Genomic DNA, 13,119 nt, shown 5'->3' with positions numbered 1-13,119 from the left:
AAAATAGGTAGAAGACTGCTCTGGGGAAAGGAGGGGAGGGTGGCCTTGGTCCTTCCCCACCAGCACCCCCTCTCCATGGCTACTCTCCCTGCTGTGGCCCTGCTGCCCATCTCCTGCCATCCCCCATTCCTAAGACTTGCTGCCCTGGCACACAACACTCTATCACACCCATGCCTTTGTTCATATCATTCCCTCTATTTGAATTCTCTCCCCCACATATACCAACTGTTGGACTCCTGTTTGCCCTTCAAAACCTTTCCTGGGGAGCCTTGCCACTTCCTGGCCGAGGCCCTCCCATGGCAGTGGGTACACAGCTCTGTTCTGGCCTGGTCTTGTTGGATTGCAAGTCATCTCTATGAATGCCTGATCTCCTTCTTAGGCTGGGAGCTCCTCCAGGGAAGGGGCACTTGGCACAGTTCCCAAACAGACACCATCAGAACATGCTGATAAGGTTGGCACAAAGGGAAACAGAGATGAGGGCACCTGTTGGGCTTGGATGGGGGCAGAGGGAGGCAGGGAGGCAGGAGAGACAGCTGAGTTGTGTGGCACCTGCTTGAAAAGCAAGCAATGCAGCAATCTTTAGTAAACCCTTGGCTGCTAACAAAGAGCAAAAGACCTGGATTAATTCCATCACCCATTACTGCACTGACTAAACACGTTCCGGGTTAAAGAAAGTGTCTCCAGAGAGGGGAGTAGGGTGGAGCAGGAGCCAATGCACCATGCCCAAAGCAGGTGTAGCAAGTAAGAGTTTGCCTCTAGGGGCAAAGAAAGCCAGTCTGAGGGTGGTGGGTGGGCAGGAGCCAGCCAAGACACCAGGCATGGAGCCAGGTGTGGAGTCAGCCAGTCAGAGACAGGGCGTGACTCAGAGGTCCACTTTCCCATGGCTGTAATTCACCAGGGTCAACTAAGTAGGGGCAGGATGTAACCAAACAAAGCAGGGTGCAAAGCAAAATCTACTTCCAGGAGGCACCTGCCAGTGTCAGGGAAAGGCTGCCTCCATGAGCCCTCCATGAGCCCTTTAGGCCTGGGGCTCCCACCACCATCCCGATATTGGCTCCTAGTTGCAATTGGCCAAGACTAGACATAGTTCAAGACTCTTGCAGGGTCCCCAGGCTTGCAACCCTCCAGAGCTTTGCCCACTTAGCCTGATCCTTAAATAAAGACTCCAAAGCTGCCATTGTTGCCTGTGCATGTAGCATGGTGCCTGACCTAATTGCATCTGTTTTCTGCCCTGGTCCCTGTTGAGTAGACGTCCCGGCATGCCTCTCTCTGAGAAGAGCACCATCAGTTTTAAACACAGACCACTTCCCCCACCCCAGCACACATACACACACATATCACCATCCTAAAGTGAAAAGAGTTGCTATGTGCAAATCCCAAAACTGGCAAAGAAAGCATCCTGGCACAGAGGTGAGAAGCTGAAGGTTAAGGTGTTGACTGAGCAGGCTCCAAAGGCGTGTGTGTGTGTTTGTGTGTACACACACTTGTGTGTTTCTTAGCCCTTTAGAGTCTAGATCAAAGAATCAGTCATCATTTCAATGTGCAAATGTTCTCAAAGGATCAAAAAGGGGGAGGGGGAGGGGAGAAAAGCCCATCTCCATGCTGACTATTTCTCAGTTAGATATTTTCGGCCACTCTTCAATCACAGGGGTAATTTTAGCAACCAAGGAGTGGAGAGCGGGTAACTGTTCCATTTTGCTTTCAAAGTGCTTGATTTGCTCAATTATGAGCACCCATTCATCCTGTGGTTCAGCAAGTGGCCTTGAGGGGACAAAAGCCATGTGTTCCCAAGAGAGAACAGCACTGGGCTTTGTGGCTGTGTTCATAGAATCCTCCAAGCTACTATCTTTAGACATGCGGGGCTTCATTACTGCAGTGTTTTCCCTTGGTTAATGTTTTTGTTGCTGCTGTTGCTCTGATTTTTTTTTTAATTCACTTATTTGTATAGACAACAAGAATGTGCTGAGTGCCCAATGTCGCGCTAGGCACCAGGAGCACAATAAATGAAACAGCTGCAATCCCTTCTCCCTTAGAGCTCACGGGAATGATAGAAGAGTAGACAGGCAATTCCAGCATTTTCACAGGAAAGTCCATGGTGCAGTGGGAACCCTGCTATAGGACACAAAACAAGGACTTACAGAATTGGAGTGGTTGGGTGAGCCCTGCGCAGGAGGATACACCACTGGCCTGTCTATGGGATGAGTCCCAGAGGCCCCTGGCCACAGTGCAGCTTAAGGTGCACCTTCTCCTAGGCCCCATGCCTTGGTTTTGTTCTTGCAGCTATGTCGACATCTGTGATCCCCAAATTATGCAAATGGAGATGTTTAGAGCAGCTAGATATTCGAAGAGCTATTCCACTTTTCTAGGCCAGCAGTTTCCAGGTTATGATTAAAATAGGCCTCTGATTCTAAGAGGTGCTTTGGGGCTGCCCAGGAAGGAAAGCGCCAAGCCAGCAGGGCTTCACCCGGAGCCACCTGCTCTATCTGATTTATATCCAGATACAATTTTGTTTGAAAAATAAAGGGATTACCTAGATGCCCATCAAAGGGGGAATGGATAAATAAAATGTGGTCTACACACACGAGGGAATATTGCTCAGGCCTTGAAAGGGAAGGAGACTCTGACCCATGCTGCAACATGGGAAGAAACTTGAGGACATTATGCACCATGAAATAAGCCAGTCACAGAAAGACAAATAGCGCATGATTCTACTTAGATGAGCTACCTAGAGGAGTCCAATTCAGAGGCACAGAAGGTGGAATGTGGTTGCCAGGGACTGGGAGGCAGGGGAATGGAAAGTTATTGTTTGATGAGTACAGAGTTTCAGTTTTACAAAATGAAGAGTTCTGGAGGTAGATGGTGGTGATGGTTGCACAACACTGTGAATGTCTTTAATACCACTGAACCGTACCCTTAAAAATGGTAAAAATGGTAAATATTATGTTACATGTGTTCTATCACAGCAAAAATTATAAAATAAAGGGACTAAGTGGTTTGGGGAGTAGGGAGGAGAATCACAGATTTAGGTCAAATTCTGAGATTACAAATGAGGTGGCTACAGCCCCGAGAGCAGAAGGGCTTCATCCAAGGTCACTCTGGTTGGGCAGCCCAGCTGGCCTGGAACCCAAGTGTCTACCCATCCCCCATGCAGCGCTTGCTTCTCACAGATGTCTGGGGCCTGTCTGGTTCCATGACCTGGATGCACAGAGTCAGAATCACAAGCTGTGGCATCATGGTTCTTGGGGAAGAAGAGGCAGGGCCGGCTGCCACCCTGTGCCTGCCACCCACCGCCCAAAGACCTGGGGCCTCCATGAACCAGTGCCCCTTGCAGGCTGACCTGTGTTTCTGTTGCAGATCGCATCCCTGCTCAAGGACAATGAGCGCATCCAGTCCACCCAGACTGTTGCTCCCAACGATGAAGACAGCGACATCAAGAAAATTAAGAAGGTCTGTACTATCCCTCTGGGTGGCCCTCTTTGGAGCTCTCTCTTTAGAGAGCCAGGCCAGGGTTGGCAGTATCCACCCACAGTCCCACTGTCCTCAGGGCGTGTCCCCATCCCCCAACCTCAGCTTCAAAGACAGAGCCCACAACCCCTTATCTCTGACGGGTACCTTGTCATTTCTTCTGGTTATTCCTGTGGGGTAGAGTGCTTCAGCCCCATTTTATAGATAAGAAAACTGAGGGCCGGGCGCGATAGCTCACACCTGTAATCCCAGCACTTTGGGAGGCCGAGGCAGGTGGATCACGAGGTCAGGAGATCGAGACCATCCTGGCTAACACGGTGAAACCCCGTCTCTACTAAAAATACAAAGAATTAGCCAGGCGTGGTGGCGGGTGCCTGTAGTCCCAGCTACTCGGGAGGCTGAGGAAGGAGAGTGGTGTGAACCCGGGAGGTGGAGCTTGCAGTGAGCCAAGATCATGCCACTGCACTCCAGCCTGGGTGACAGAGTGAGACTCCGTCTCAAAAAAAAAAGAAAACCAAGGTTCCACAAGAGGAAGGAGTGGGGAAAGCCAGGACAGAAGCCCAGGCCTGGGACTCTCAGCTGACCGCTTTCCTCACATTGTCATTCACCTTGCCAAGACCCCCAGGGCCACCTCTCTGCTGCCACTCCCTGGCATGCGACCCCCACTGCCATGTACACGCCACCTCTCACAAGTACCTCCTGAGTCCCCAGCAGACCCAGCACAGTAGTCCAGCCTTTTTCGGACCTCACTGCTTTTACCCTATGAGAGTTCAGGAGGAACAGACATGTCAGAAGCTACCAGGGATCTGCCCAGTGGCCAGGTAGTGACATACCATGGGCCACCCTGTGGTGGTGTGGCAGAGGGAAGGGGCATGGGCTGTGCTTGTAGCTTGCCAGACTCAAGGCAGGGGAGCCTGACTCACCCTAAGAAAAACAGGTGAAACCACAGAATCCTATTTGTTGAGTGCATAAAAGGACCCCAATGCCATCCCTAGAAACTGCAAACTGGCATCCCATGGGCCAAGTTCAGCTTACCAGTGTGTTTGAGATTTTGAGATTTTCATCCCACTGGGCTTTTCTTTGGTTTACATTTTTAAAAATTTGTTGCCAGTGCTTTAAAAGCTAAACACATCACACAAAAATCTGGATTTCTGGTTTCTTAAGACTAGAAATAGCTAACATTAATTAACTACTTTCTATGTGCCAGACATTATTTTAAGAGCTTTATGCAGATTAATTCTATCCTCACTAAAATCCTCTGAGGTTTATTTATTATTTTCCTTTTACATATGGGGAAGCTGAGACACAGAGAGGCAAAGGAACTTGCCCAAGGTCACACAGCTAAGTATATACAGAGTAACATTCAAACCCTGGCGGCCAAGCTCCAGAGGCTATGCTGCTGGGACACGACATCTCCTTAAAAAGCAGAAAGTCCAGCAGCCCCAGGCCACCTCCTGCACATGACAGCAGCTGGCCCAGGCAAGAGATGCCACCTTATGATATACCCCCCTGCCCCACCCAGCCAGCTTCACGTACCTCTAGGAACTGCCAGGGCCCCACAGACACTGGGACTTGCCACCCGGGTCTGAGTCAAGTCCCATCTGGGCAGAGATGCCCTGACCCACCATGTTCTCTGCTACAGTCCCAGTGAGCTTCCCAGTCCACCCCTGTACTTGGAGCATTCTGGTTGGAACATTTTGTTAAAGGCTAGCTGAAATCCACCTCCCATCGCTCTATTTTCACCCTCCTGGAACCTCAGAGTAAGCCCCTCCCTCTTTGAGAAAGCCCTTCCTATCTTCAGAGATAGCTCCTGGGGCTTGGGCAGGCCTCTTCTCTCCACAGCACCCATCTCTAGCCAGCAGGTCTGCCCCTGGACAACTGTACCTGCTGTTTGGAGACAGTGGTCCTTTCAGTGGAGAATATTGTATGAGCACCTCTGCCTGGTCCCCAGTGGCTCATCCCAGCACCCTTCCTCCCAGTGTGGACTGTGAGCTTGCACAGTCCTTGTGCAAGAAGCCCTTGATTGGAAGCCTGTACAGCTCAGAAGCCCTTGATTGGAAGCCTGTACAGCTTAAGACAACTCTCTGTGTGTATGTCAATCAAGGCCCTTTCCCGAGTTCTTGCCAACACGAGGCCACTCCAAGCAGCCCAGCACCAAGGCAACTGAGTTAAGTGTCTCTGTTCATTTCCCTACTGAGTCAGGAGGAGAAGCTCCAGGCAGGCCCCAGCACTCAGAAGCCGCTGATGAGGGCTGAGTATGAGTTAACTAATTTTCCATGTTCTGTTCAATTTGATAATCACCCTTCTATCCAGAAGAGCTTTAATTGAAACTTCTGGGCTTTCAGGCAAGTCATTAGACAAGGCAAGGTATGACCCGTGCCCAGCACAGCCCTGCAACCCTTTATCCTCAGGCGACCTCCCATTATGGAGACATGGAGCCACATTTGCCCTCCAGCGAGTGCTTCTAAAGCAACCCAAGGGGTCTTGTTAAACTGCAGAGGTCTGGGGTGGGGCTTGAGAATCTGCATTTCCAATAAGCTCTTCAGAGATGCCAGTCCAATTTGTGGACCAGACTTTCAGTCTAGCCATCATCTCTTTAGCCCCATTTTACAGATGGGAAAATTGGCTCAGAGCAACCAAACAACTTGCCCTGCATCATGTGGGCAACAGAGCCAGGCCTGATCTACATCTGAGCTCTTTTTGCTACATGCCCGGCATAGGAATAACAAAGCCTTGGGTCCCTGCCCTTGGGGAGCTCACAGCCTCGAAGGACAGCAGTGGTCCAGACTCCCTGACAGGAGCCTCTCCCCACTGGTCTTGCTGCCCAGGTGCAGAGCTTCCTGCGGGGCTGGCTGTGCCGGCGGAAGTGGAAGACCATCATCCAGGACTACATTCGGTCACCCCATGCCGACAGCATGCGCAAGAGGAACCAGGTGGTGTTCAGCATGCTGGAGGCTGAGGCTGAGTACGTGCAGCAGCTGCACATCCTTGTCAACAATTTCCTGCGCCCACTGCGGATGGCCGCCAGCTCCAAGAAGCCTCCCATCACACATGACGATGTCAGCAGCATCTTCCTGAACAGGTGAGCACCCCTAAAGGTTGACCAAGGCAGGAAGGAGACTAGTGAGCATTGGCCGCAGCTAAGCTTTGACACACTCTCTCATGTGTTTCCCGCCAAGTGCAGATGAGGCCCAGAGCGGATGGAAGTGCCCAAGATCACGTGGCTAGAAACCACCAACCCCAACAATTGTGGGATCTGGGGCAGGGGCACAAATGTAGGCTCACAAAGTATAGGTCTAAACCAGTGGGCCTCAACTGGGGCAGTTTTGCTCCCCAGGGAACACTTAGGAATGTTTGGAAACACTGTTTATTGTCACCACTTGAAGGAGGTTGCTGTTGGCATCTAATGAGTAGAGGCCAGAGGTGCTGTTAAATATCCTACAATATGCAGAACAGTCCCCCACCAACAAAGAATTATTCCAACCAAAATGTCAGTAGTGCCACAGTTAAGGAACCCTGGTTTAAATGTTCAAGAATTATAAATCAAGCTACAAAACATAAAATAAAATATTCTTCGACCTTGATGCCATCATAATGACCTGGAGGCCAGGTTGAAGCTTACGATTCTCAGGTGCCTTAGAGTTCTGCTGTGGACCACGCTACCCACATGCCTTACAAAGAAGTCACTTCTCCCAGATGGTGACCCTGGCATTAGTATGAGGCTTATGGTTCTTCAGAAGGCTGCGCTGATGGCTGCTCTTCTGCTGTCAACTTCTTTTTAAAAGGAAATGGTTTAAATGAGCTTTCTGGTGGGTGATAAAATTGTATAAACTAGATAAAAGCAACAAAAATGAAGACATACAAACAGCGTGCTATTTACAATGGAATGTCATCTACTAATTAAAGTAAATCATTATGTTCCCCTAGATGTTCATTCAACTACATTTCTTTTCAAATATTCAGCATTCAGTCCTTTCACTAATCTCAACCAGCCTTTTCTTCAAGCCCTCTGCATGATTATTTGGGACCCAGGGCCACCTTCCCTGTGTCCTCCTCTTCCCCTTTCCCTAACAGTGTGATGTGCCGAGTTTGAGGGGACTGTGGAACACCCCAGGGTGGGGGTGTATGAGGTTGTGAGTCAGACATGAGTCTGAGGCTCAGTTGAGAGATTGGGCTGAAGAAACTGAAAGTCATTGGAGTGGGACAGGTGACATCACAGATGTGGACAAGGCATCAGAATATGGGGGACAGAGAGAGAAGCAGGCAGGAGGAGGAAAATAGCTTTTGGCCTCATGAGACCTTTTCCAGAAAATGAATCACAGGGCCCCACAAGGTTGCTTTTTAATAGACATGTTGATCACAGTTCTTAGACATTCAATAAATGCTTTTTATGCATTGACAACAACAACAACAAAAAAGAATTATGTGTGTGTGAAATCAGGTAACATTTAACCCAGAAACTCCAAGTGGGTTGTTTAGATTCAGTGACCTGGAATTTGAATGAAAAATGTGAAGAACATGTTCCTTGCTGAGCAAACCCTTGATAGCTCAGCTGACTTCACAGATTCTCAAACACAAGCCCATCTGTAGGTCTGGGTGGAGCCCAGGGGACTGCATTTCCAACAAGCTTGCAGGTGCTGCTGATGCTACTGGTCCCAGATGGCACCAAAATGGGAGGCTTGAGATAAACAGAGGTGGCTGCCTGTGTTTATCTCCACCATGACTCCTTATTTGAGGTTTACTTCAGGAGGCAGTGGTGTAGTTCTATGTCGTTTGTACTTTGTTCGCATATTAGGCCACCAATGCAAACTTTTGGTGACGATTTATCATCGTCGCTAAGAGGCATCCTTTTGTGTTTGTTACCTTTTCATAATTTTATTATACTTCATTGATTCATCTGAAATAGAATTCTTTTGACCTGGAATCTTTGATAGAGAATATTCATGCCAGCTCACAGCATTTGTTCAAAAGTTGTTCGGAAAAAAAAAGAAATCACAACATGGTTTTATATTTTTATCTTCAAAGAACTGAATGGATCAGGTCAGATACCTTTAATGGAGAACAAATGAGAAGGAGGAAAGGGGGGGATTTTGCCTTCTCATGAAGCTGATATTTTCAACAATGACCTTAAAAGGAAACATGATAGACTTCAAGATAGACCCAGAAACAAAACAGGGCAAGTGCCCTTCAGCAGGGCAAGTGGAAAGGTTTACCCAAATCTGTTTTTCCCTTTCTCTTGTCAATACAAGGCAGTCCATAGGGTGGGGACCCAGCAATGATTAGGGATGGAAGGAATGGGTTGGTAGCCAGCAGCCCCACCAAAGGCAAGGACACTCATCCACTCGCTCATTCAACAAACAAGCAACACAGAGTGCCTGGCTGCGTGCTGGGTTCACATATATAGAGTGAGCCATGTAAACCCCACCATCAAGTCAAATGATCCAGTAGATGTTTACCATGAAATGTGAGAACCACCAGAGTCTTCCTGGAGGAGGTGGTGTCTGAGCTTAGTCTTTAAGGACACGAGAAAGTTTACAGGAGAAGGAGGAGGAAAGAACTTTCCAGGTAGAGAAAACAGCATGTGTGAAGGCCCAAAGGTGAGAGTGGGACTTGATTCTGGAGGCAGGAAGGAGCCATCAGACATTTCAGGCAGAGAATGTCATGGTCAGGTCTGTTGCAGGAAGCTTAGCCCCTCTGCCATGTCGGGGGGCACTCCTTGGGGAGAGTGGAAGATGGGAGGCTGGTAGAGAGGCTAAGTGAGCATGGAGGGACTCCAGGGCCTGAGCAGGCATGACTGCCCAGCACATGTTTGCATCCTGCCAGCAGAGGCAAATGTGCATCTGAGCACACTTCCCTGGTGCCTTGTAGGGGGCTGGATAACTGAAGGCTGGTGGACCCAGAGGCAAAAGTTTGAAAGAGTAATGAGCTCCCCATCACAGTAAGAATCCAGAAGAGTAACCCTTTGTCAGAAACATCAAATAGGTTTAGAAGTTTAATTAGATGCTCTTTAAGATCCTCCAGCTCTGAATAGTGACACTATGAATGTGATGCTTTCAGGGCCTCCTGGGCAGTGTGCATGCCTGCCTAGAAAAAGACAAGTGGCATCCTCCACAGGCTTCAGACTGAGAAGCTCCCTTACCCATCCCCATCTCCCCAGGTAGCCGCTTCTTCATCCCAAGGATGCTGCCCATTTCACTTTCTTTACGATGGGCCCAAGGCCAACTGTTGCCTACCTTAGCAATTTTATTGATCTCAGGAAAAACAGCAGCAGCCTGATCAATTCTCAAGACCTCTAGAATATGGACTCTAGAGGTCATCAGAAAAGGCTGCCCCAGGAATGGTACCTGTCTCTTACAGGCACTAAAGGATCAAAGAAGAGACTTGGTGTAAAGTGTTTAGCACAGAGCCCAACATAGCCCAGGTGCTCCATAATAATGCACTGTGCAAGAAATCAAAATCAAATATAACATGGAAGGAACACTTCTGACTCATTTTACAAGTCAGCATTACCCTCATATCACAACCAAATACATCACAAGAAAACTACAGCCCAATATCCCTCATGTGCATATATACAAAATAGCAAAGTGAATCTAGCAATTTCTTGGATGACCAAGTGGGATTCATCCCAGAAATGCAAGGCTGGTTCAACATTGAAAATCAGTCAATGTAATTTACTCTATTGTCTTCCTAGATTAAGTGAGAAGACCTGGTGGTTATATCAATAGCTGCAAGTCTGATGAGGCTGGTTCCTCTTCTCTACCCTGGTCCCTGTTCTCAAACATGTGCAAGCCAGAAATCTTTCCTTCCCCAGGGGTCAGAGTGGGAAGGAAGAGCTGGAACATGATGGTCTCCAGATCATCCTTGCCTTATACATGGTCACTTGGGGACAGCACAAGCTTCACTATCTTAAACTCTATGATTTTTTGCAAATGTAAGGAACAGCTGGAATTATTATTTTTTTGTGACCTTAAAACAGCCCCCACTCAGCGCTTTGCAGGATTGAAGTTTCTGGACTGCACTTCCCATACTACGGCAGTGCTTTATAGGACGTGCATTGTGCTGGGCTCTCTGCCAGCACTTGACCTGCATGCTTTCTGATCCTCAGAGGCACCCATGAGGCTGGAGCCAGGATCAGAGAGGTGACAGGAGATGCTCAATAGCACACAGCGAGTGGGGCAGGCTGGGATTGTAACCTAGATCTGTTTAATGGTAAGGCCCCAGCTTCCCGCTGCTGCCTTGTTAAATAATGGGCTGGAATCCTCTCCAGGAACCCATTTTCCTTGCCCCCACTGCTAATGAGTGTGGGTCATTACAGCACAGGTCTGGGCATGCACCCTCTGTTGGAGAACTCCCCCTTGTGTGTGAGACCCACCTTTTCACTTGCTGTCCACGCTGTGGGGGCCGATCCAGGACGTGAACCTCGCCGCTCTCCTTGCCTCAGACCACAGCACAAAGGTCTGTGTGTCATAAGCCACGGTGGAGCTGCCAGCTCACTTGCTGCAAAGCTTTTCCATATGTAGCTCTCTCCTAGATTTGCTTTTAGGCTGAAATATACAGCCACATTAGAAACCTGATGCTAATTTGGTGATTTACTGAAGCTCATTTTAAAAGGTCCTTGGGAAGACAGAAGCCTCTCTCCAGCTTGGCAGATTCATCGAGGATGTTGCAGAGCTGGGGAGGGTGTTAACTGTGTACTTCTCAAATAGGGGGGAAAAGATCTTTGAACTAAACATTTGCAGCAGGCTTTGTTCAGTCAAGACAGTAAGCTTAGAGACTGGCTATTTCCCTTTAATGAAAACCATGCCCAGCGCCGTGTGCTGGGAACCACAGGTGTTGCCCATGACAAGAGGCATCCTGTCCTGGTGACAGATGGTTTATATCTTGCTTCCTGTGCTGACTGATTGGCAGTGGCTGCCTGGAGCCCTGAGTTGAGGGAATGATGAGGCTCAGCAGGAGAGCATGCCACAATCAATTCATCCTGTCTGCATGGGCTGGAGGGTGACGAGGGGCAGGCCCGGAACCCATGATGAGTGACTGGTGCAATGCAACAGGCAGGGTGTGGGGGCAAGAGTGAAGGGGCCTGATTTTGTCCTGCTCCTGCCCAGCCCTATCTGCCTTGGACTGGCCTTGGGTACATCATGCCCCTTTCTGGGCTCAGGAAGTGAACCAGGCAAAATGAACATGTCCTGCAGTTAGGCCACTTCTCTTGCTGGAATGTTCTTCCTACCCTACTCTCCTTCCGACAGCAATCCTACTCTTTCTTCATGTCTTTCCTTGGTTGCCATGTCCCTGACCACCCCCATGCCCCTTGCCACCATTGGTTTATGTGCTTTGGTCGTGCTGTCCCAGAGCCCCTATGCTTCTCTTTGTTGCATGCATCACACTTAAATAAAGATTTCTTTTTGTGTTTAGGTCTCTCACTATATTAACTGTTCAATGTGAATGGGGACAGGGCCATAGGTTACAGCTGCACCAGCTGTGCACTGAACAGTTCTGGGGGCACCGTTCACATTGCATAGGGGTGGGTGGATTTTCTTCTGTAAAGAGTCAGTTAGCAAATGTTTTAGACTTTGTGAGACATACCATTTCTGTTACAACTAAGCAGTCACAGATAATCCAAAAACAAATGAGTGTGGCTATATTACAGTAAAACTTTTCTTTTGTTTTCAACCATTTAAAAATGTAAAAATTATTCTAAGCTCTCAGGCCATACAGAAACAGCAGCTATGCTAGATTTGGCCCATGGGCTATAGTTTGCCAACCCCTGACATACACTAGGCTGTGAATGGTGCCCACTAGAACTGTGCATCCAGCAGCCTTGATGGGGACTATTTCTGTTTTTATGATTGCTGAAGTTAGACACAGGGAGACCATTGTCTGAGCAAGTGCCTGACACCTAGTAGGAACTCAATAACTATATATTGAATGAGTGAATGAAACACTCGTTCTGCAAGATGTTATTAGGTATTCCACCTTCAAGGGGTCATGTAGATTTGAGAAAGGTGCATGGTATAATCCCCTTAGAGAGTCACAATGAACTTGGCATTTTAAAAGAATCAATCATTTTTATTTAAACTGTTATAGAACATTGGATAAAAGTAGAAAACTTCCCAATTTTTTTTTTACCAAAACTTAGTCTTAAAAATAGCACATTTATGTGTGTACAGACTCTCTCTCTCTCTCTCTCTTTCTCTCGCTCGCTCGCTCTCGCTCTGATAAATAGAAGAGCTATGCCAACAAAGGGGGTGGTGAGAGCAAAGGGAATGGCCTGTGCAAAGGCCTTAAGGCAGAAGAAAGCAAATCCAGGGAACAGAAGGCCAGAGTGGTGAGAAGGCATAGGGAAGAGGGAGTAGCCCATGAGACAGACAGAGGCAGTTCCTATAGGGGGCTGAAGGCCAAGTTAAGGCCACTCCCCCGATTGGATTCAATTTTTAAGAGATGAATCCACTGTGTGGAGAATGGGTGGACCAGGAGCAAGAGTGGAAGCAAAAGACCAGTTAGGGGCCCACTGACAATGGTCTAGGCAGAGGTGACAGGAGTGGCAGATGCAACAGACAGGAGACAGCAGAATCAGCAACTTTGATGGAGTAGATATAGGGGTGAAGGGGAAAGAGGTGATAGGTGATTCCTAGGTTCTGTCTGAGCCTGGTG

General features: G+C 48.4%; 1 protein-coding gene across 19 annotated transcripts in view; it reads left to right on the top strand.

The window, feature by feature from the left end:
* The window catches only part of RASGRF1 (Ras protein specific guanine nucleotide releasing factor 1), a 306,382-nt gene that overhangs the window by 206,986 nt on the left and 86,277 nt on the right, over window positions 1-13,119 (top strand). For 16 of the 19 annotated variants that reach the window (XR_013395851.1, XM_077940098.1, XM_077940099.1 and 13 more), the window contains 2 exons: window positions 3,355-3,447; window positions 6,294-6,547. Coding sequence is in view for 18 of the 19 variants with exons in the window: in XM_077940098.1 (XP_077796224.1) it covers window positions 3,355-3,447; window positions 6,294-6,547 (347 nt within the window). In the remaining variant the exon portion in view is untranslated. Of the gene's footprint in view, window positions 1-2,209; window positions 2,295-3,257; window positions 3,448-6,293; window positions 6,548-13,119 lie in introns of those variants that run through there. The other 3 variants (XM_077940103.1, XM_077940101.1, XM_077940102.1) reach the window with 2 other exon arrangements.

This window comes from Macaca mulatta, chromosome 7 (assembly GCF_049350105.2).
Source record: "Macaca mulatta isolate MMU2019108-1 chromosome 7, T2T-MMU8v2.0, whole genome shotgun sequence".
Lineage (NCBI taxonomy): Eukaryota > Metazoa > Chordata > Mammalia > Primates > Cercopithecidae > Macaca > Macaca mulatta.
The sequence above is the reverse complement of the archived record's forward strand: the minus strand, read 5'-3'. Positions and strand labels throughout refer to the sequence as shown.